At 37.7% G+C, this 24,946-nt stretch overlaps 2 protein-coding genes across 6 annotated transcripts in view; one reads left to right on the forward strand and one right to left on the reverse strand.

Annotated features, from left to right (window-relative positions):
• MACROD2 (mono-ADP ribosylhydrolase 2) overlaps positions 1 to 24,946 on the reverse strand; it is a 992,621-nt gene that overhangs the window by 912,831 nt on the left and 54,844 nt on the right. The window lies entirely within an intron of this gene.
• On the forward strand, positions 1,511 to 18,206 carry FLRT3 (fibronectin leucine rich transmembrane protein 3). Of its 2 annotated transcripts, none has more exons than XM_079971029.1 (3): positions 1,511 to 1,787; positions 9,235 to 9,823; positions 11,196 to 18,206. In XM_079971029.1, exon 3 carries the CDS (start codon positions 11,248 to 11,250, stop codon positions 13,195 to 13,197), a length of 1,950 nt encoding a protein of 649 aa, XP_079827155.1. In that variant the 5' UTR covers positions 1,511 to 1,787; positions 9,235 to 9,823; positions 11,196 to 11,247; the 3' UTR covers positions 13,198 to 18,206. The 2 variants fall into 2 exon arrangements, with proteins under 2 accessions (XP_079827155.1, XP_079827154.1); XM_079971028.1 differs by having other exon boundaries at positions 1,512 to 1,787; positions 9,235 to 9,955.

The raw sequence follows: 24,946 nt of genomic DNA on the forward strand, positions 1-24,946 counted from the left end.
GCTTGGCCTTTCTGTCTTCAGATCTCAACAAAAAGTGCAATCAATTAAAAAAGGAGATCAGCACACAGTTCTTATGTGCTTACTGTGTGGGACATCTTTGGAAGAAAAGGCTAAGGAGTAAACCCTACACAAATCACAAGGAGAGTCCTTAAGGTGGGAGGGTGGTGTTTTGTATGCCTCCTTCCAGCAACTCCAAGCTGGTACCAAATGTATTGCTTGCCTTTGGACCACATGGGTGAGGCCAAGAGGCAGGTTGTGTCATCTGGGCAGCCCAGGACTTCCATACACAATGGCCTGGATTGTACCCCGGAGAGGTCACTCTGATAGCATCCAGTCTTGTTCTTGAGCACACTGTGCTCTACCACAGAAGTACAGAGATAAAGAAAATGGAGCTAATGAAGAAAATGCAACTAAATGCTTGACATAGTCTACAACTAAATGGATTCAGAGGCAACTCATATACTGGAAGGAAACACAGACATTGGGAAATGCCAATGGCAGGAACCAAACTCCAGTTAATAAACAACTAGTGAAAGACAGCTAAATTGCAATGTAAGATACCAAGTATATTCAAATATGCTTGTGAGATAGCACAAATAAATAAATGAGATAACAGACATGAGTATCTGCAATGGTTTATCTCCCTGCCCCCTGCCCCCCCCCCCCCCCGGTTTCCTAACACACAATTTGTAATCTGCAGTCTCCTCATTCCAAGGAACAGTACTGGCTTCTAGGGTGTAAGCATATAGTATTGATGCCTGCCACCACCAAAATAAGCTATGCGTAACACTGACACACATCTTATTACCAGAAAATATAATTAAAATTAATGATTCACAATTCTTAAAACTAACTTTCTCCCAAAAATCTCTGAGGCAGTTTTCTACTTTTTTTTATAATAAGAACAAAAACAAAACAGCCTTGCAAGAAACTCCACCCCTTTGCTACAGATGAAGGTAAATACTGGATATTAACACTTCTAAATTATCTAGCCTTACCATTATGAGCATTAAAATAACACATTTGTTTTTTCATTAAAAATGTCTCCAAAAAGGGATTCTTACCAGAGGAGTTATTTAAAAGTTTTGCTGAGGACCCTCTAGTAGTAGTTTAATTATGATTGTCCTCCAACTTTTAACTTAAAGCATTAGCTAGGTCCATGTGAGGATCAATTAACGAATGTATTGTCAATACATTTCACTGTGGCAATTCTCAACTATTTTGAGTGAAAACTGTAAAAGTTGCACAAATGTATTAAAGCCACATATCTGCATGTTGACGAAAAAATACTCGATTTGGAGATGACTGAAATGTTTTTGGCACGTATCTAAAGCTGGTGAACTGTAATATAGCACAGCTCTGGTTTTGGCATGCAATCCTGGATTTTCCTTCTCCGGCGCCCTCTGGTGTCTGTAATGTAATCTTTTGACAGCCTGCTTATCCAGTTGCCTGACTGAAGCAGAGCCAAAGACCTGCCCATTTATGACATCACCTCTTTATTCAACCACTGTTAGGTGAAAGCTTTAACTTCAGACTTCGGAGGTGGGCTGTGTGCACGTAACTGGAATGCTTCCCCCCTCACTCCTTCTCAGTGAGGGAGAAGTGATTTGACATAGTGAGAGCTCATACAATAGCTGCTGCTGCTGCTGCTGCTGCTGCTGTTGCTGCTTCTTTTTGTCTGTGGAATCTGAAACTGAGGGTTTTATAACCGTTACTGGAATTATTGCTATTGTGCAGTTATAAATGGAATTTCTTTATAGATATATATTTTCTACTTCATCCTACTGGTAAGTAATTCCTTCTAATTTGCACTCAAGTTTGATTTTTCCCACCCAGGCATTATAAAATTCAGCATAGCAGAAGGGAGATTGAAGAAAACTGCTTTTAAACTACAATGCTAAGCAAAAGTAGGGTTTGCAACTGTATATAATTCAAGGCTTTTTTCAGGGTGGGGTGAGGGGGGCAATGTGTCTGATGGTTGGAAACAATTGTTCAGACGAGCTCTTTACAAGCGTTCCAATTTAAATCATCAAATGGAAGACTTTACAAATGTGTTTTAACTAAGTGCTACAGAGCACACCAAAATTCAAGCTGCATGTTTTCCAATGTGGCCAATGCTGCATATGTGGCGTGTTCTCTTAATACTAGTTTCACAGCTATGGAAAGAGATAATCAAAAATTCATCGCAGAAAATGAGTGCTCTGTCCAGGAGCAAATGTCTTCGTCTACTTGGCGGAACTTTTATAATCTTTGGGAAAGGGTAAACAGCTACACCTAGGTTTTAAAGCCTGCATTACTGTTTCCCAAATCCGTAGTGCTAAAGCCATATATTGCTTGATACAATTTAGCACGTAAGCCCACCACTCACACTCACCGTATGATATTCTTTCCTCAATGTATTGCAAAAGCCATTGCCTGATCAAATACAGTATGTGACGTGCATAATAAGCCAATAAATCTAGTCAGACAAATTAACAGACCTAAGCTTTTGAACAGAGGCTCATGCAAAAACAGTGGGACAGAAATTGCCATATTGAATTTTTAAAAGAATCATTTGTGGCTATATCAAACATGAAGTTTTTAGAATATCATAGTCCTCTGAAAATCTATTGTCTCCACATGTTAAGCTCATGTTGCCTCCATATTTTAAGCTTGTCTGTGGCCATGTATTTTTTTTTAACTACAACATAAGTGAAACACTGCAATTGATACTTACAAGGAAACTCTAGGGTATGCATGTGAAACAAAATGGTTTCAAATAGTTTAAGAATGCAACAGGCCTGTCTCAAAAAATATCAAGGTAAGCAAAACCTACCATAGCTGCATAACCCTAATTCCTAACAGAAACTGTAAAATTATCCATGTTGATTGGTTAAGTTAGCATCCATAACATATCAGCCTATATCCCTTTTGATATACAATTAACTATTAAAAAGTTGTTAAACAAAGCCTAATGAACAAAATTAAATGAGTATCATTTTACACTTTGACTGTTGCATGTGCATGTAAATTGCTATTTTAGTTTATTTTTCTTCTGCAGTACTTTGCTTGGATCTGCCCAAGAGCTGTGGTTTACAGAATATGGAAAATATATTAAAAACCAATAGAAAGCACTGTCCACTTAACAAAGCTTCATGCTTTCCATGTAATTTATCTCTCTTTTTTCAGTTTCAAAACCTAAAATTCAGTAAGCAATTTAAGAAGTGAATTACATGATTTATTTAAGCTGTAACTTTGATACTGCAGCAATCACTACCCTCACAAAGTTGGTGGAAGTAATGCAAAGACGATTCACTGTTATGCACAGAACTAAATGAATACTACAATCCTTGGGTAATTGCTGGGGGGGGGGGAATAGATGTAGAGGTTGAGGTTAATTCTCTACTTTTTAAAAAGAGTTTATAGAAAGGGACTGCCATGTACAAGCTGAAGTCTTACACCAACTTGTTCCTAAAAAATGTGAAATCACTGGACAATTAAAATTACTTCCACAATGGAATCATGCTAGGTAGTGGTGAGGATGAAGCATTCACAAGCTATTATTTTATAGTCAATGACAGTTCTTTCCTATCAAGTGAAACAAGTTGGGGAAAGTTTAATTGAAATTTAGGGTCTGTCAGGCTTTGGAAGATTATTAATGATCACTTGCTCTGTTTCCTATGGGAGGCTATACTCTCCAAGCAATAAGAAGTTCAAGCTATGTTTATAGTACTACCTCTTATATACAAGAAGCTTTTATAAATTTATTATCTGGATTAAAACTGAAGAGTTTGAGGGAAAGCTACAGTTTGTGCCACTGAAGCCAGGCTGCACTGTTTTTTTATTATTATTATTGTTAATGTTTATTTACCTATGTCTAGCAAGGTAAACAAACATAATTTATGACATTTAATATACTAGATTTAAGTGCACAAGATTCCTAGGGTTAGAATTTTAGTCTGACATCCAATTCTCTGTTCAAATTTCTGGAATTATTTACCATTATAATTACCTTCCACTCAAAGTTTCCCCCCCAGCTCTATGTCTTTTCCTTTTCCTTTAAGTAACTATGGCCACCTTCCTAGCATCAAACCTGATTTACATTATTGAAGAAAACTTCAAATGATATTAAGTTTTAGAGCTCATTCTCCTGGGCAAATGAATTTAACTGATTAATATGGCCATTAGAAGTAGTGTAAATGCTTTTTGCACCCCACCCCCTTAGAATCCTTCAGCGTTCTCTCTCCAGAAGCCTTTGTGATTAAAACAGAGAAACTGGACAACAGCATGGGGGGGGGGGAGGCAGACTTGCAGCCGCTGTAAAGAGATTTCTTGCAGTGTGTGCTACCCCCCAGTGGGCAAAATTTCTGCACTAAAGTCACAGAAATCAGAGCCTTGAGGAAAAAAGAGCCCTGTCTTAAAGGAAAAAAAGTAATCATTTTCTGTATCTGTATTTATCTTTATTTGTATTTTTGTATTTATCTATTTTTGTTTTCTGCATTTGAAAGAGGCAAGATAGAGTATGAGTGTGTACTTTCTGTGTTATTTTTTAAAAGCTATATATAATGTGTATTAGGTGCCAACAATGCATATTTCTCCTCTGGGTTGAAGGTGCAAATCCTGACATTTATTTCAGTTGAATCAGGATGTGAGTTAATATTTATGACACCCCAATCACATGGAAATATGTTCAACTGATTTCAGTGGAATATGCTTACATCTAAGTGTGCTTAAGAATCATAAGTAAACAGACAAGAAATACATTGCAATGTTAAAAACTGATGTTAGCAAAACAAGGCAGTAATTTATTTTCAAATATCAGCATTAGAATAGTTCAATATAAATCTAGTAGTATTAAAGTAAAATACATCACTTGGAAGTGTAAAAGCAGTTCCTACCCAACAACACATAAGCTACCAGAAAGTAAGAAAGACAAAAAATATTAAAGTATGAGGTGTGCTTGAGCTTGAGGTGTGCCAAGAATTTGTTAAGGCCTACTCCAAGTACCACTTTGGTAAAATATATGAAAGCAAAGATTGGTCCAAAAATTTTAAACAAGTCAAAGCAATTGTTCTCTAATTGTGACTAGGTGAGTTTAGCAGCTTTCTAAAGGTAAACTACAAGCTACAGCTGACAAACACTGCAATCCTAAATACAATTACTTGGAGTTAAGTACCATTAAACTCAGAGGGACTTACTTACTGAGTAAAAATGCAGAGGCCAACACGGTAAGGCTGCATACCTAAACCTACTGATGTGCAAGCAAGCACCACTGAAATCAGTGGCTCTTCCTGCCAAATGAGGATGGCTAGGGCCAGGATTGCAAAGTGCTATTTACTGTTCCCTACTGAAATTTATGAACAAATAAGAGTTCATGCTTTTCGGGAGGGGGTGGGCAGCTCGTTACACTTCTTACGTTTAAAAGTTAGGGATCATCTATATCTTCTCAACGGGAGTTACTTTTTTTTAAGTTGTATTTTCATGGAATAAGCATAATCATATTTATGTTCGCCAGCAAATAATGGTGCCTTCATATATACTACAAAAATGCAAATTTACTACCAGCTTTAGCATGGGAAAGGCTAAGATAGGTGATCATACCAACTCACATTAGTTTCGTTTTACAGAACCTTAATTTAAAACTTATGGGGAGACTGTTTACTCCAGTGATCATGCTTAATGTAACAAATAACACGTGGAAATGATGTGATATTTCAATGTGATACATTTGTTAAATATGGTTATTTCCATAAGCCAAAGAAAATGTTGCTAAAAGAAAGACTCAGAAGCCCAACTTCTCAACAAAGCTTTACATTCTTTAGCCCTCACAAGGATATTTTAAGCTTCTTCTGCTTGCCTAACTTTAAACAAAAGATGAGGGTCCCCATGCTCATGAAACAGGGTGCTTAGAAAATATTTTGCTGTCACTACTAACCAACCCTGAGTAGTACACCTAAGAAAACATGTTGCACACTTCATTTTCAATACAACTGAGTCATGCTTAACCAAATTAACATTATAACAAGCAAAGCTTGTTGAAAATATCCCTGCTTTTGAATGGCTGATAGAAGTCCAAAGCAATAATCTCAATGCACTTGAGCACATTATATATAGGAGCAGACACTTTCTTCAATCCACAGAGGGCACTATGAAATAAATCAAATGGCTATGCAAAACCAAAATCGCTGAACAATCACTTTTGTACAGCAAAGCTGAATTAATTCTGGTTGTCATGCTGTTGACATTTATAGCCTAAAGAGATATATCTGAATCTTCAGAACACTGCTGTAGATAGTTGCTAGAATGAAAGCATAGCCTTTCACGTCAGTATATCATAAATGAAGACACAAATTCACATATTCTAACTACTTTTTTAAAGTTTTGGCATAGGCAGTTGACCCACATCGTAGCATAAAGTACTAAAATCAGAGTTTTGGTTATAAATATCTTTATGTTACCTTTAATATTTAGAGTAAAAAGGCTCCTTTTGTGCAGTGCTGCCTTTGACACACTATAGTTTCTCAGGTCTGAATAGCTAAATGTTTTAATTACCAACTGATTGAACAAATAAATTGGGCACCACAGGAATTTATCACCACAGTTTTTAAAGCATGGTACTAATATATTGAGAAGTGGTGGAGTTAAAAACCAGTACTGTACATCTTTCTGTTTTTTTCAAAAAATGTTTGTGCACCAGGATTTCTTCCATTTTCTTTTTGTTTTGTTCAAAATTAATGTTCTCTTTCAAAACCATGGGCCCATGAAGCTCACAATTTGATGTTGTGAAAACCTGGCCACAGTGTCTCTGAACAGTGGGGGGCATTTCTCTTTACATCCTGCAAACTCAGCTATAATGACTTGATGTCAGGGAATATGTAAGGACAGCTCTAGAAAAGAGAAGGCTGAGCAAGGCAGCAGGATTCCCTTCTGTAGAGACAGATCATTGCTGCCTTTATTATGCAAACACATTGTTTTCAGCACTAGCTTGGAATATAAAAGCGAAGTGCAAGATATCAAATTAAATAAAAACTAAAGAAAACTGTTCCCTTCTAGCTGAAAGAAGGGGTAGGGGGCTGGAAGCTTAATCCACATTTTTGAAACAGTCTTTTTTCCCCTCCAATGAAACTTGCTTTATTTTATCCTTTTGTTTTGATGTAATTTTGAGAGTAGGGATTTTTAAAACCCAAGAACTTAATGAGCTTTAGTGCTTTCATTTTAATCCAACATTGCTGCTAATACAATAGGGGCAATAAGTGAGGGCTTGAATATCAGACAGTCCAAAAGGGAATGCATTTGAAACATTTGGTAAGTGAAATAAAAGTTTTCTATTCCCAGAAACAAGTACATTCTTTGCTCTAGGTAAGGTATCCAAACATGCTCTACAAGCAACTTAAGTTTGATACCCATTTCCCAAGAACAATACTACTTAAAATCCACTATCTTTAATTAATCACTTAGGTAGTTAAACATTTAATTCCTACACACATTATATGTCTTCTGCTAAATAAATTATTCTCTGTTACTTGAAACTACTTTCCTATTACTCAGTCTTACTATAAAAAACCTATAGTAATTCCTCCTTTGCTGGTTAACCAAAGTGGATTATGAAGTTCAAAAACAGATTATAAACTTTAGAACCTCATAGTATCCTCAGTATTTAGACAGCTGAACAAATAAGGCTACTTGCTAATTGAGTGATGTCTTCCAAGGTATTTATCAGGCTTCAGTTGTTGTTTTACATTTCATTTCAAGGTAATGGTGCTATGCAAAGTCTTTTATCACTAATCACTTCAGAAAATTTCATTTTGTTTCAGTACCATATTTTTAATATATTCAATATATCTCTTAAGAACTGATGATGATGACTGTTACATTCTGAAATCCATAGGTAAACACCAAATATTTAACCATGTTACATATCACAACAGAAACGCTTTACATTAATTTTGAACAAATGTTGCATTATACTTTGACTGGAATTACACTGTACCAATAGTCTTGGTGGCACAGGAAAGACAGTGTTTACACGACTGAGTTGCACAAGGTAGAAAAAGGAAACTGAACGTTTGTACTATTTCACATACATTGGAAATGTGTACATTACCTAGCAGTAGTCTAACAGATGTTTTGGTGTGTACTAATGAGTACTTTAGAAACTCATTTCTAATTAGAACTGATACAATGTAAAAGGTGAAGCAGATTTTAGTGTGCATGGCAAACGTAAGGATGCACACACATTTTTAGTCCTGCTGTATTCAGTGTACTTATTAACATAGGAAGCCTTGCTACCCCCTCCTCCCCTCTTAAAGAGAGTTAGGTCAATGGCCCATCTACCTCAGTATCATCTATACTGCGGGTGAGGAACGTGTGAGGAACTACCACTCCAATAATCCCTGACCACTGGCCTTGCTGGTTAGGGCTGATGGGCGACAAGTTCCTCACCCCATGGTCTATTCACTGGCAGTGGGACTGAACTTAGGGTTTTTCACATAGAAAATATATGCTCAGCTACTGAGCTACGCTACTTGCCCTTCTTAGAATTGCAGTCATATTTGCTGGGTTTAAATTTCCAGATGAGAAGGAAAGGTTACCCACATGCAGACATAAAAACCATTTAAATGATGTTTTACATTACAACATAGCATTCTTCTTGCTTGTGTAGAACAATCTAGCCTGACAATGCATCAGTCTGCAGGACTGGTCCAAAAGGATCCTCGTATTGTCAAAATATAGTTAAGACAATATTATAGTTTCAATTTTCAACCTAACTGTACACTTTAGAAATGTTCAGCACTGTAATTAACTACCTCCTCCTGGAGAATAAATTCGGAACTACAGTCACTAAGACAGACACCTGACCATTAGAAATTGTTATTATACCTTTGCTGATTTACATTTTAAACTATTGGCAACTGTCTTGCTTCCTGAATGCAGAAGACCATGAACAGTAGTATGCATGCCATCCACTGCACCTAGGCCTCTATTTGTAATCTAAAGAGTCATGTGTCACATTTGCAAAGCAGTTTCTCTTTGGTCCGTTGATCAAAGCTGACTTCCATTGCTGTTTTGTTTAGACCAATTTCTTCCAATGCTGAACTTAGCTGTGTATCTGATTCAAGAACTTCAAATTTTTGCTCTATTAGTACTCCCATAATGAGGCTATATTATTGTAGAAATGCTAAGTCAAGAAAAGTTTGCACAAGGCAGTTCATCATCACTTTTGGATAACAATTTGCTTTTTCCTTACTTTTACAGGCACCAACTGAATGAAATTTTTGAAAGGAAACCCTGTCACTGGTATTAGCATGTTTTGGTTTCTCCAAGAAAAGCCTGTGAATTAAAACAAAAACCATCTGAAGTGAGCACCTGGCATTTTCAGACAGAATGAGGAAATATGCTGAGCTGGAAATTCGGATCAAGCACTAAGTGAATGGTGCAGCCCAGCAGGCATGGATTTATCAGGACACATCAACATTCAAAGTTTATAGTTGGATGATTGTGGACAGAAAAAAAGAAGCTATCATGATTCAAGCCTTAACATCACGAATTGTTTTGAGCACATAGAGCTGAAGTTACCATCTCTAGCCACAACATTATGAAAAGAACTTCTAAGCATTTGAGAATTTTTTTGTTAAAGAAGTTGTTCACACACACTTGGGGGTAAAAGGAGAGAGAACCCTCTTCCCTCTTCTTCAAAGTCTCATTCCTGCAGAGTAACAGAAACTGAAGCTTTTATCTCCAACAGCCTGATGTGCTTATTTACCATGATGAAACTTTATTGGAATGTTCATTGAACATAGTGGAACTCACCAGGAAAGATATTATACTCACAAGCATCATTTAAGTAAGTACTGTGAAGGAAATACAGCTGTGTGAACTAAACTATAAATTTCTCCAAGCCAACTTGGTTTCTAGAAAATCGTATGCCAACTGGATTCTAGCAAGCACAAAAGGTTCCCTCGCATCTTTAAATAAGGTAGGTTCCATAACAAAATATTATTTTAGAAAGTGGAACAATTAAGATCCACTGGTCACAAAAGTAAACCATTGCAATGATCACATTCTACAGGTAAAAGAGAACTAAAAGTTAACCACACAGAAGCGAGCACTGCCAAAGAAATATTTTTTAAAATGGGTTAGTAGGTATGACAAATTAATTAAATAGGCAGTGGCAAAGCTAAGGAAACTATGCATCTTTAAAGTCTTGTCAAATATCAGGTATTAAAACATAGTATGTTTAATGAGTTACTCCTCCTAATTACCACAACCAGTATTGCTCCAACAGCAAGAGAAGTTTTTCATTGCACACCAGTTCATTTTGTTGGAAAACAAAATAGTTTCAAAAACTTGTTTTGTTTCTTTTTAATTTTACAGAGCAATAGGAAAAAATAATCCTTATAATATAAAATATAGATATCCCATACCTTATTTTATTTTATATGACTAAGGAAAATCATTAGTATCCTAAGGCTGCAATCCTATTCCCACCTACCTGGAATTTACCTGAGTATGCCTGGTTAGGATTTCACCCTAACCCATGAAGTAATATACAAGCAATATTGAAATAACTGATTATATCACATGTTTCAAGAGGTTTGTGCAAACTTTCATGTCTCTAGTATTACTAAGCTGTCAATTCTGTTTAAAATGAAAATTTTGTCACTATGCCATCTACTTGAGGCAGAAGAGAAATCTGTTCTATATTTAAGCTTCCACTTAGGTTTAACTCCTTTATTGTACTTCCAATGAAATAGTTGAAGACAGGGAACACATTTCATCACTGTTCGTTATTAGTTACCATGCAGTGTGTCCTGTCTAATTATTCACTCAGTATTCATACTTCAGAAAAAAACAGTGGTCTAAGGAGAGTTTGAATACTTAAAGATGAATTTCAGTATCATCATAATGTGCTAAAGTAGTGAATTTAGGTAACATTGTGCCTTCATCTTATGAGTACAAGGCAACTACTCAAATTCAAACGATTGTGGGGTGAACTGTGTACATGCAGAAGGTTACTGAAGTTTCTTTTTTTAAAAAAAAAAAAAGTTCCTATGCCAGCACAGCAAGCTATAATGTATAAGCAAGCAATCCCCATTTAACACACTATGACTTATCTTCAATTAAACATACATAGGACTATGCTGTTAGATATGTTGTTTTCATTTCAAAGTGATACTTCACTGTGCTCTACTATTAATCTGATTTTTTTTCTCTAGATTGCTGAAAACCAAACACTAGTCTCTGGGCAAACCTCACTGCAACTTGACCATGATCAGTGCAACCTGGAATTTCATCCTAATTTGGACAAAGATAGGGCTTTTGCTCAAAATGGCACCTCACTCTGTCAGTGCCAAGTCCTGCCCTTCAGCATGCCGCTGTGATGCAGGATTCATTTACTGCAATGATCGCGACTTAACATCAATTCCTACTGGGATTCCAGAGGATGCTACAACCCTTTACCTTCAGAACAATCAAATCAATAATGCTGGAATTCCTTCTGAGCTAAAAACCTTGATCAAAGTGGAGAGAATTTATTTATACCACAACAGCTTGGATGAGTTCCCTACCAACCTCCCAAAGTACGTCAAAGAATTGCATTTGCAGGAAAATAACATAAGGACAATTACTTATGATTCACTTTCACAAATTCCTTATCTGGAAGAATTACATTTGGATGATAACTCTGTTTCTGCAGTTAGTATTGAAGATGGAGCATTCCGGGATAATATCTATCTTAGACTTCTTTTTCTTTCTCGAAATCACCTTAGCACCATTCCCTGGGGCTTGCCTAAAACAATAGAAGAACTGCGCTTGGATGATAATCGCATTTCCACAATTTCGGAGCTGTCCCTTCAAGACCTTACAAATCTAAAACGTCTAGTTTTAGATGGAAATCTCTTAAGCAATCATGGATTAGGCGAGAAAGTCTTTACGAATCTAGTCAATTTAACAGAACTCTCATTGGTCCGTAATTCCCTTACAGCAGCTCCAATAAATTTGCCAGGAACAAATCTGAGAAAGCTTTATCTACAAGAAAACCATATAAATCATGTATCAGCTAATGCTTTTGCGTACCTACGACAGTTGTATCGGCTAGATATGTCCAATAATAATCTCAGTAATTTACCTCAGGGTGTCTTTGATGACCTGGACAATATAACCCAATTGTTTCTTCGCAACAACCCTTGGCACTGCGGGTGCAAAATGAAATGGGTTCGTGACTGGTTGCAAATGCTGCCTCTCAGAGTTAATGTACGTGGACTGATGTGTCAAGCCCCAGAGAAAGTTCGTGGGATGGCTATCAAAGACCTCAATTCAGAGCTATTTGATTGCAAAGATGAGGATATTGTAAGCACTATCCAAATTACTGCTTTAGTACCAAACACTTTATACCCTGTGCAAGGACACTGGCCAGTTTCTGTGACCAAATCACCTGAAATGAAGACTCCTAATCCACATAAAAACTACAGAACAACCGCTACCCCAGTACAGGAAATCATTACCATTGTTGTAAAGGCTGTAAGCACCGAGACTATTCATATTTCTTGGAAAGTTGCACTACCCATGACTGCTTTAAGACTTAGTTGGCTCAAGATGGGTCATAGTCCTGCCTTTGGATCTATAACTGAAACCATTGTTACAGGAGACCGGAATGACTATCTGCTTACAGCACTTGAGCCAGACTCACCATACCGTGTATGCATGGTTCCCATGGAAACCAGTAACATCTATCTGTCTGATGAAACCCCTGTTTGTATAGAGACTGAAACTGCACCCCTTAAAATGTACAATCCTACAACCACCCTAAACCATGAACAAGAAAAAGAACCATACAAAAATTCTAGCTTGCCCTTGGCTGCCATCATAGGGGGTGCAGTGGCACTAGTAGCTATAGCTTTGCTGGCTTTAGTCTGCTGGTATGTCCATAGGAATGGGTCCTTGTTCTCGAGAAACTGTACGTACAGCAAAGGACGTAGGAGGAAAGATGATTATGCTGAAGCTGGAACGAAGAAGGACAATTCTATCTTAGAAATCAGGGAGACTTCTTTTCAGATGATATCTCTGAACAATGAACAAGTGTCCAAGGAGGAATTTGTAATACATACCATATTCCCACCTAATGGGATGAATCTATACAAAAACAACCACAGTGAAAGCAGCAGTAACAGAAGCTACAGAGACAGTGGTATACCTGATTCAGATCACTCACACTCATGATACTAAAGGAAATTAAAGACTTGTGGTGGTTTCTTTTTTCCCTTCTCACAAAGAATGGCAACTTGAAAAGGTTGCTGGCCTACTGCAGAACACTGGATTAAAAGACTGAATAAGCAATGTATTGTACATTTGCCATATAATTTATATTTAAGAACTTTTTATTAAAAGTTTCAAATTTCAGGTGACTGCTGCGATTAATGTAGCAAGGATGCCTGAAAACAATTCTATATTTTAGTATTTTTTAGTAATTTGTACTGTATTTTCCTTGCTAATATTGAAATTACAGACCATTTAACTTTTGTGTTCTACTGAGTAAGATGACTTGTTGACTGTGAAAGTGAATTTTCTTGCTGTGTTGAACAATCAGGACTTTGCATACATTTGAGATCCTTGTAAGTATAAGCACAGGCCATTTTCACTTTGGTATTCGTAAAAGGTTAAACCTGGCAAACTGAAAATGTTCAGAAGTGACTGTGAAATTGATCAAAATACAATCTTGGGTATATGAAATACATAAAACAACTAAAAACCTAATGTGAAAAGTAGTGGGCAATACCAGTTACTTAGCTATAACCAGATTTGTAAGTAAAAGGATACTGCAGCAGATAGCTGTTGTCTAGGTAGGGCAGATGAAACAAGAATAAAGCACATATTACTGTTCTAAATGCATAAAAGCAGGGTCAGCTCTTATTTTTATGAAAAATAAAATCTAAGACTACCCTAAACATATAAATGTCCAAACCTAAATTTATTCATCATTCTATAAGAGAACGTTTATAATTGCTAACTGCAGTTCTTCTAATGTCATGAAAGCATATACTATATATGCAATTAAATGTATACCATACATATTTCAACTGCCATTGAGAATATTGCCCATTGCTATCACAGTTATCTGAATATTAACAAACACACAAGTGAAGATACTTTGATCTGGCTTTCTACTTAGTTGTGATCTATTTAATGTTTAATACCCAAGACATTTTGTTGCCATAACTATTATTCCCCAAATGAAAACCAAAGTGCATTGAACGCCCTTTGGCCAGTCTTGTATGTGCCTTGATCGAAAGTTATATGTGTTCCGCTTTTAACTGGGAACAAACTTTTCACACACATACACTTAATTATGGAAAGATATTGGTCTTAATGCTGAATAAAATATAAAATGAAGTATCATAAACTAAGTGCTCTTCTTAACCTCATTAGACAAACACACACACAGTGTTACACCAATTGAATATTTAGAATGTTTCTGTACTAACTCCATCTGGGAGGTAAAACCTGAATTTCTTCCTAGTTCAACCAAACATGATAGGAGATAACAAGTACTTTCTCCTGCCACAGCTAGAATATTACATAATAAAAGGAGGGAAATTAAAATTGATACAACTAGGTAATTTAAGTACAAGGAGACAGTTTTCTCAGGAATTCTTTTACTAGGGTGATGAATGGCTATAGATATGGGACAGCATTGATCTTGAAATTATTGAAATTGTTAACTGGATTATCTTCTACATTTACATGATGTTTCTGCAATGATTTTAAAGCGTGTGATTTGGGGGAGGTAAGACAACATGTCTGTATTTTTGGCAGAGCCAGGCCAGCCATAGAGGCAGACTGGGTAGTCTCCCAGGACAGCACATTTAAAGGAGGGCAAACCATGTCACAACAGCAGATTGACCCTGAGACCACATTATGTTTCTAGTATACCTGCATCCCAGCACGAACTGAAAGTCCACAATGAAGTCCTCCATAACATGGGAATCTAGGGAAGATACTTGCTTCACGTGGAAAAGTCCTTGTCCTGCCTCTCCAAGGACAGAAATAAATTAAGATCTGGGCTGCCCTATTCCTGCAATTGTTCTACAAGTCTGGTTCTACAGATATATTGCGCCAATAATCTGACTTCATATATTTTTGAGCTCTAATGCTTTAAAACCATTGCCTTAAAACACCAAATTGTTGTATTTCTAGTTGTTGTTAATGGATTGGACATGATAATTCTTACATCATCCACCTCACTTCATATATTACACAGACAGACGGACCCGGACGGACACACACACACAAACACACACACACACACACACACACACACACACACACGTTAAGGGTACTTTAAGCTATTGTTCATGGTAATTGATCTTTAATAGAAAAGTGCAGAGCATATATCATGCTGTGTACTCTTACCTTAACTAAGTAAAGCTGTGTTACATCCCGTTAGGATGAATTGTTGAAAGAAAACCATAATGACAAAATTCTAGTAGATAGGTTTACGTTTTTCTAAAATTTCCTAGAGTCAAATAATTGGCAAAACAAAAATTGATTGCCAAATGCATGGCACAGCGATTGCATGTCCCATCAATCAGTCCCTAAAACCTTCCAAGTAGAGCCTGTATTTATGACGACACTACCTTATTCAGCTGCAAAAAAGGAATTAGTAGCTGAAGAGACCATCTGTAAGTGAGAGAAATGTCTCTCAAACATTTCTCTTTTCCACACATTAACAGACAATAATCTTGTTAATAATCTTATTTCCATAAATCAATATCCAAATATGGCAGTAGTTCATGATGAAGTCTATTTGTCAATTTCTATATAATTAATTATAAAAAGAACATAATATTTGATCATTTCTCATAAGCTAAAACTTCAAAACAGGAGGAGTGATTTTGATGTTATGCAGAAAAATCCAGAAAGGAGGGGTTTTGGCTCCTGCAGGGAACTAATAAATTGTTTATGGCATGCACAAAACATGTGATTGCAGAAACAAGTAGCTAGTGTGCCTTCAGATGGACCTAATCCAAAAGTCACACAAAAAGCAGGCAAAAATATATTTCTGAAGATAGCGTAGATCTTTTCCCCATCAACCAATCCACCCCAGATGATTAGCCTATTCCATTAAACTCTCACTTTAACTTCTCAGCATAATAAGGTCACCTTATTAAAATTTACATTGTCGATATGCTGTGCAAACGGATCTTAATGCAGGGATGGGAAACCTGTGACCCTTCAGAGATAGATTGCTGGCCTACAGTTCCCAATTACCCCATACTGTCTGGGGCTGCTGGGAGCTAGAGTCCAACAGCATTTGCAGAGCCACGAGTCATCATCCCCTACCCATTTTAAATACATTAGTAACAGGAGATTGGCTAGGAAGGCAGTTGGACCCTTTGACAAGGGAGTCAAATGTGTGCTAAAGGAGGATAGGGAGATTGCAGAAAACCCAAAACTGTCTGAATCTGGAGCAATCAGGGGGAAAGAAAATGGCAGCTGTACTGTCCCCAGAATAAAATATTTTTTCAAACGAAAAATGGAAGATTCCCAATGGTACTCATAAAGATTAGTAATTGCCCCAAATTTCACCATCCTCCCGAAAATGCACAAGAAATCATGCTTCAAATTAGATGCCTGTAAATGGAGCCACAAATTTGGAGTAACACTTTGTCCATCCCTACTTAGGATACATTTTTAGATAAATTTGTATGGAGACCATATACATTTTCACTGTCAGCTAAAACATGTGCTGACATTATTGGAGAAACCAGCCATGGACAGTCAGGTCACAGGCTACATTCTACATGTTCAGCATACACACAATCCCTCCACCCATACACACCATCAATAATGGTATCTTTGTATAGTCTTTTAAACTGAGCAGGGGAGAAAGTAATCTATTATGTTAGCCTTTGGCAATGAAAAGCCAGGTTTATTTCAGTAACAACAATTAAAAATATATATATTTAAATAGGTGGGCAATACTCAACTGTTTTTCCTCTTTTAAAAGCCAAGGCAGAAAACACTGCAATATCTTTCATAATGGCTACCCCACAAATGTCAGAATATATCAAAGTATTACATTAAAATGTAAGACATTCATATCCACAAAGACGTGGACCCAAATGATCCTGCTTGTTACCAGTTACATAAAGAATCTAGTCCTGCAAAAGCAGTCACAGAGTTGGGTGCTTTCCTTCCATTTCTCTGGGCCTAGAGTCAGTTGCTGCATGTACCATCAATATCTGACAACTGTCACTGCTGGAAGCAATCCCACTGAGAGCGGCTTGTCTTGTGTACTCCCTTCACATTTGTCTATCACCCAGTAAGACAAATCTGAGCTTTTTAGAGACAGTCATATCAAATTGAAAATCTGTACACTAAAAGGCTTTTTAGACTACTACTACTAGAGAGCTACCCGATGAAAGGGAAAATTTAGAAGCCTTTACAGCAGCTTCAGTTTCTTCTGTTTGAAGATGGTGAGTACTACTAAACTAGTTCCCTGCCTTAACCTCCCATCGCACAAGTGCCCAACAGAAGACTGTATCTGGAAAAGGTTGGGGAGAGCACCATCTCTCTTAATTCATGCCATCTTTTTGCATCCTGTTATCATGGGGCTCTGAGATGGTTCTCATCACAGTATGACACACAAGTGCAATAGCATGGTTAGGTAATTTTATGCTCTGGACTTAATTGTTTTACAAGAGGGCTACATTTGAGGGCCTTCCTGTTCATTATGCCCCAAAGTACTGCCCTGCTAGTACTACTTCACAGATGTAGTTTACAGAACCTTCCTGTATCTTTAAATAAATATATTGTTTATTTTCATAAATAAAGCCTATAGAGTAAAATTAAGTATCCTCCAATACTGCCATTCATATGTGTCTACTATCCACTATATGCAGCACCTTGAAACAAGATTTTGATAGTGAAAACATACTGATGAGGTCTCTAGCTGGTTAACAGTATTTAAATTGGTATGAGTTAAATTGTTGTTTCAGAGAAGCAAAATCACTGGGGTAAAACCTATAAAATAGAATAATATTTTACATTATCATAAAATTTTATTGGGTACTGCTATATGTAGTCCATGAATCTTGCAGCATAAATGATGCATGCTATTTCTGGGGGTGGGGGAATTATATACCTATAGTGAATTTCTTGTCAAATTGTGCTGATTATGGCAGCTTGCCCAAAGCTAAATTCATTGTAATAAAACTCCTGGACTGGAACATGGTGCCATTTACGTTATTCACCACCTGAATTGTTTTTGTAGTATATAAACCCAAAGCAAACAGCTGTCAGTTTGAAAACCTCTGAAGAGCTCTGTCGCTAGGCACTGCTGGGCTTTCTTGCTTCGATGCTTTGAAGAACTTGTCAGCTGGTCCCTCGCAACTAGCTGTGGAGACTGGATCTTAAGCAGCTGAAAGCACTGGATTAGAACAGCTTACATCTTTTGACTTTGTACCGGATCATTGGATTGAAATCACTTTGATAGATGCTTTTGGAGGATTTTGTGTTTTTCTGAAGTCCACAGAATTATATGCTACGTTTCTTCCCTTTTCGTTTTCAGCTTACTCTAGCAACCAGTGTAGTTGCATTAGAGAAAGAAAACCTAGATTTACTGTATCAGCAGAGTATTCTCTCCTGTCCCTCCAAATCAACAAGGCTCAGGATGCAGCTATTAAGTATGTCTCACAAAAACAGAATGCTCCTACAAATCAAACTGTTTAAGGTTGGTGTCATAGGCATTTTTTTCTATAGGTGAAAAAAAAGTGATGACTATGCTTTGCTCGTATTTAAAAAGCACAACATGTGGAGGGCAGATGTGGGCTCATATTGCATTTTATATGAATGGCCTGTGCAACTTTCTGACTTGAATGGTCTGGATCAAACCTAAACCTAGCATAAGCCTGTCACAAAAGGGCTTATCCTGAAGCTACAGTTTTTATCCAGCTTGTAAGATTTATTCATTTCATTTATATCCTGTCTTTCAAGGCACTCAAGGTGGCATACATGATTCTCCCTCTTCCTCCCCACCCCACCTTTGATGTTTGTTTGGCCACCCTGTAATGTAAGATAAAGGTAAAGGTAAAGGTACCCCTGCCCGTACGGGCCAGTCTTCACAGACTCTGGGGTTGTGCGCCCATCTCACTTAAGAGGCCAGGGGCCAGCGCTGTCCGGAGACACTTCCGGGTCACGTGGCCAGCGTGACATCGCTGCTCTGGCCAGAGCCAGAGCCAGAGCCGCACACGGAAACGCCGTTTACCTTCCCGCCGGAGTGGTACCTGTTTATCTACTTGCACTTTGACGTGCTTTTGAACTGCTAGGTTGGAAGGAGCTGGGACTGAACAACAGGAGCACACCCCGTCGCGGGGATTCGAACCGCCGACCTTCTCATCAGCAAGCCCTAGGCTCTGTGGTTCTAGAAAGATTTTATTCTTGCTATTCATTCTAATGCTCCTCTTCTAAAGGAACTAAAAATAAATATTCCTCAGATCATGCTCTAATATACATAGGTGTAAACAACAAGAAGCTGGACTATTTCTGTAAATATAATATTATACTTAATGAAAGAGATGAGGATTCTCCAACTACATCCTCAAGTGCATCCCACATTAAGGTACAGGCCATCATAAAACATTGTTTAGACCAGGCATAGGCCAACTCGACCCTCCAGATGTTTTGGGACTACAACTCCCATCATCCCTGACCACTGGTCCTGTTAGCTAGGGATGATGGGAGTTGTACTCCCAAAACTTCTGGAGGGCCGAGTTTGCCTATGCCAGGTTTAGGCTTCTCAAGAATATGTGTCTTTGCCTATTACTGTTCCCCAAGTTGTTTGTTTCCTGCAGGGACAGAAATGAAATTTTGATATATAGCTTGAAACCAACTCTGTTACAAACATGTCTTCAAACAGGAAGGCTGGCAACATCAACCCTGCTGTGTGGGAATTCTTTGCAGATGACCGCAGTGCCTGAAGACAGACAGACAGGTCGTGTATCCATAGCAGTGACCAGAGGGGGAATGACTGCTGGGAGGAGTGCAGAGAGAAGAAACGCCATGGTGCATCTGTAACAGCTGCAATGAAACATGTCTCTCCTGTACTGCAGCAGGCACTGCAACCTTCCAACAGTTTGACTTCACTCCCTCCATTGTCTCTCAAGACACACAGATGCCCACAATGTAGTTCTTTAATGATAAAATTAAGCTATCCTGAACATACTCCAAGGAAGGTTTTTTTTTTCATTTGGAACTCAGTTCCAGCACCTCTCAGGTGGGCGCCATTACCATTATAAGAGAACAAGGGAAGTGTTTGTGCTGAGTTCCGGCACCGCTTTTTCTAGAAAATAGCACTGCTTCAAGGCACTTTAATTTTGCAAGTATTTCTTTCTGAAATTTCTAGGAAGCCAAGATATCAGTCCAGCTTAAAACTATGGTTTAATACACTGGCCTGTTTCAAAGCTGGTAAATAGACTTTCCTAGTTTGGACAAAATGGCAAAATATTATTAGTGATAAGCTTCCTGGTTTAATTGTGACAACTGATAAAAGGATGAGCAAAGGGGGTACCTGTGTGAGCAAAAAGCTTGTGTATATCCCAACTTCATAAGCCAATATATGAGCATCTAAATACAGCCTTGGAAGAACCTCATTTACAATATGGATATATTTTATCGTGTGGGATAGACTTGATGAATACACCTTGTTTTTTCTTCATGGGAATACTTCCATCCTCATTGTGCCTCTGCATGTGCTCATGAGAACACATCAATCATCTGTTATTTTTCTTTCTTTAATTATATGCTTGCCTAGAGACAATATTTATTGGCATAGATAAAGCATCAAAGAGCAAATGGATTTTTTGTTTCCCTTATTTCTTCTTCTGGCTGGTAACATACATTGCTACTAGGTCTCCTTCACTCAGGTGAGTGAAGCTCACTTCACCTAGTCATCAAGTTGCTGAACCTGTGAGAATTAGTATTAGTGAAATGCAACTGATCTGACATCAGTTCCACACAAATAATAGTTTTATTGTAAACCAGTTATCACAGCCTTTTTGCACATCCTTTCAAAAACTGTTTATGGATATATCCTGGCAATTGGTAACATAATTCCCCACTCCCTAAAAAAAAATTAAAAGAATAAATGGAACTTTCAGTATCAGAACAAAGCTCAGTACATAGTTCTGCAGTATTTTCAAAACAAAGAAGCATTTACTGTATGGATATGCATGCATTTTGGTCATTAAATGAGATGAATTTAAGGCGAGAGAGAACCTTGGCAATAGTGAGGAAACCTTCAGAAATGCCCCTCCCCATGTGAACAGAAGAGCAACTTAGTTTTCAAGCCAATACATATCGATTTTATATTTACTTTTAAAAGCTACTTTCATTTGTAGTTGTCTTTTTAAAGCAGAGATATGAAGATAAGGTTGATAGTTAAAGAACAAGAGTGAAACATTTTACTTCCTCAGACTGTGTATTTCTCATGCCTTCCTTATATGTAAAAATCTAACACAATGTGTGAAAATTATGTGTTTCTTTTCATTAAACACTTATATTTAGCAGAACAAAACTAGGGCTTCTAGAAACACTCAAATTCTTTACAATTAAACCTATTCTTTCCTGATGTCACAGGGCTTGCAGAAGAGTGAAAAATAAAGACCTACCTGTAAAAGTTAATCAGGCAAGAAAGATTTGAGTTTTAAAAGCCTAATAAAAGTTCAAAGATTCCAAGAAACTGCAGAAAGAAAATGGTGCTTTAAACCCATACCCTTTACAAATACAGTGGTACCTCTGGTTACGTACTTAATTCGTTCTGGAGGTCCGTTCTTAACCTGAAACTGTTCTTAACCTGAAGCACCACTTAAGCTAATGGGGCCTCCTGTTGCTGCTGTGCCGCTGCCGTACGATTTCTGTTCTCATCCTGAAGCAAAGTTCTTAACCCGAGGTACTATTTCTGGGTTAGCGGAGTGTGTAACCTGAAGCGTATGTAACCCAAGGTACTACTGTAGTTGAATAGACAGTAAGAGCAAACCACCCTGTGTTCACCTTATGATGAAGGACAGAGGGCATTTGCAGAGAAGCACTGGTAGGCAAGAAGAGGGTACCTAATCTTTTCCCTAACCACTAATTCTCCCAACCAAATACCTCCTCCAGACACCAAAATCTAAAGCAATGCCAGCTGGGAGGAAACAGCCAGAGGGAGGACAGATGCACTGCAGCATGTAGGAGGATTAAGCAACCCTCTCACTCATCAATTCTCCTCAGTAACTGGGCCTCCTACCCACACATTACCTATTATCTTGGCAAACTTGAAACAGGAACCCCACATTTGTTGAAAGTAATAACTCATTTTAAAACGTATCTCTCTCACACACCCCACTCAGCAAAACCAAAACTTGAAATGTAATCAGAGCTTTTGTTTTGCAGAAATTCTAGCAAAACAAAACACACACCTTCTTAGAAAACCACAAAAAGTAGTAGGTTGTGGGTTATTATTTTTTTTAAAAAAGATTCAGTAAGCACCATGCGTATGTCCAATATTTAAATAATTATTCAGGTTCTTTTAAATATAAACTGAACATTTCTGTTTACAAAAAAAGAATGATAGGTCATGGATCAACACAAATTCTTCTGCTCCACTATATGGACAAAGCTTTTTAAAGATTCATTTCATTGCAGGGAAATAAAACACCTCTGAGACTATGCCAGGGGTGAGGAACCTGTGGTCCTCCAGATGTCATTGGATTCTGTATGTAGGCAAAGTAGCACCAAACTCCAACTATGACAAGGGAGTGCACTGTATCCCGCTACCTTTAGTCCATGCCTCCTATCAAGACTACATCAAGAATATATGTCCTGCAAAATGTGTTGGCCTGATGACCATTTGAAACAGCACCATGGTTGTCATGAAGCCCATGAAGTCCTGTGCTGACCCAATGGCAGCCTCCACATGAAGTCACACTGAACTATCGTCCAGCGGTTCTCCAATCCCATGCCAGAGACCACTCCAGACAGTTTGGCCAGGGATGCTGCTGGGCAGCAGGGCGGTTGACAGACCAGCATCAGCAGTCTACCAAGTTTTGGCTCTGTTTTGATGTCATTACACTTGTGCAGACTCAAGCATAGTTTTCTTTCTTATTACAAATGCAAAAATCATGCTCTAACGTACTGATAAAATCCTGCTCTCACATCACAAATACCACAGACACTTCCACAACTTGATTCTCTTCCAAGAGGAAAAGATTAATGGGAGATATAGTAATTACAACACAAATGCCACAATGAAGCTGCTTCCTCCATCTAAAAAATAATAATACTCGGTGTCAAAATTCTTCCGTTTATTCTATCAGTGCCAAAGGCAAGTTGTGTCAAGTTTTTAAAAGAGCCAGTATAATTATGAAATTGCATAAACTGCAAAGCTGTAACTGATTGTATCTGATCACTGAATGATGGCATTTATTTTTTAACATGAACATAACATAAACATATACTCTCTTATTAGTGAAAGCAACAGAACTTGCTCCAAAGGTAGAAACAATCATTTCATGCGTAAAGCTAACAAAATATACAAGAGCAAGAAATGTAGAGCTTTTCTTTCTTTCTTTTATTTACATATATTTATTTTTATCTTTACGAAGTATAACAACAGATGACACATGAAATAAAAGCTCTAGAGATATCTAGAGCTAAAGATAAAGGAACAAATTGTAATACAGTGGTACCTCAGGTTACATATGCTTCAGGTTACATACGCTTCAGGTTACAGACTCCGCTAACCCAGAAATAGTGCTTCAGGTTAAGAATTTTGCTCCAGGATGAGAACAGAAATCGTGCTCTGGTGGCGCGGCGGCAGCAGGAGGCCCCATTAGCTAAAGTGGTGCTTCAGGTTAAGAACAGTTTCAGGTTAAGTACGGACCTCCGGAACGAATTAAGTACTTAACCCAAGGTACCACTGTACCACAGTTGAATATAACAAATTAATATCACAGGTTCCAAGTAACATAAACGAGTTTACATTATCCTGTACCTTATTACACAAGTACATTATTAAAAGACTCAATTTGTCAACCCTATCTGATTCTTACCATATATGTATGCTTAACCATACCTACTATATCCCAGATTTTAGTTATCCATTCTCTCAAGGATGGTGTTCTCATTTTCTTTTCCAATTCCAACAAATAATATTTCTTTCAGCAGTTAAGAGATGTTGCATTAATTCTCCATCCACTGTTAGTAAAGTTTAAGATATCCAGACAGAAGAATTAGCAGGCCCCATGGGTAAAGTATAACCAGTGATTACTTCAATTGTCTTTAATCTGTCTTCCCAAAATTTTCTGATTTTAGGACATGCCCCAAATATATACCTCAGCATTTGAAGATCTACACCTCCAACTGGTACCACTGGCTATTGTGTATGTCTGGCTAAGATGCTGCGGCGTTCGGCACCAACAGAATATAGCACTTATCAATCAATCTCATTATCAATCAACATTCAATTTACACACAAACATACCCTGACTCTTCCATAGCCCATAGCATGAAAAAGTCACTTGTCTCAGTTCAGTCCACAACTGCCATTACCATCTTGCGTGTTTTGTGTATGTGATGGTGTTTGCTGGGAGAGTGTTTTCATCATCAGGAGATGATATGCTTCTTCAGTTATTGGCAGTTATTGGTGAGAATTGGTGGCGTTTCCAGGGACATGGGTAGGGCTTATCTGCTGGTTTTTATGCCATATTTGCATTTTCTACTTGTATCCCTCCTCCTCCTCCTCCTCCTCTCCAGGGCTGAGAATGAATTGAATATGGTGTGTGTCTTCCCTCATCCTGGCAGAATAAGAGTACAGGATTGAACTGTTAGCCATTCAATTTGAAAATAATAATAATTAAAGAATTAAACCCTTTTGAGAAATTAAAACTGTGGCAGAGGGAGAATGGGGGTATATCAAAGACAGGTAATGGCA

Source organism: Podarcis cretensis (assembly GCF_951804945.1).
Source record: "Podarcis cretensis genome assembly, chromosome: 3".
In the NCBI taxonomy this organism is placed as follows: domain Eukaryota; kingdom Metazoa; phylum Chordata; class Lepidosauria; order Squamata; family Lacertidae; genus Podarcis; species Podarcis cretensis.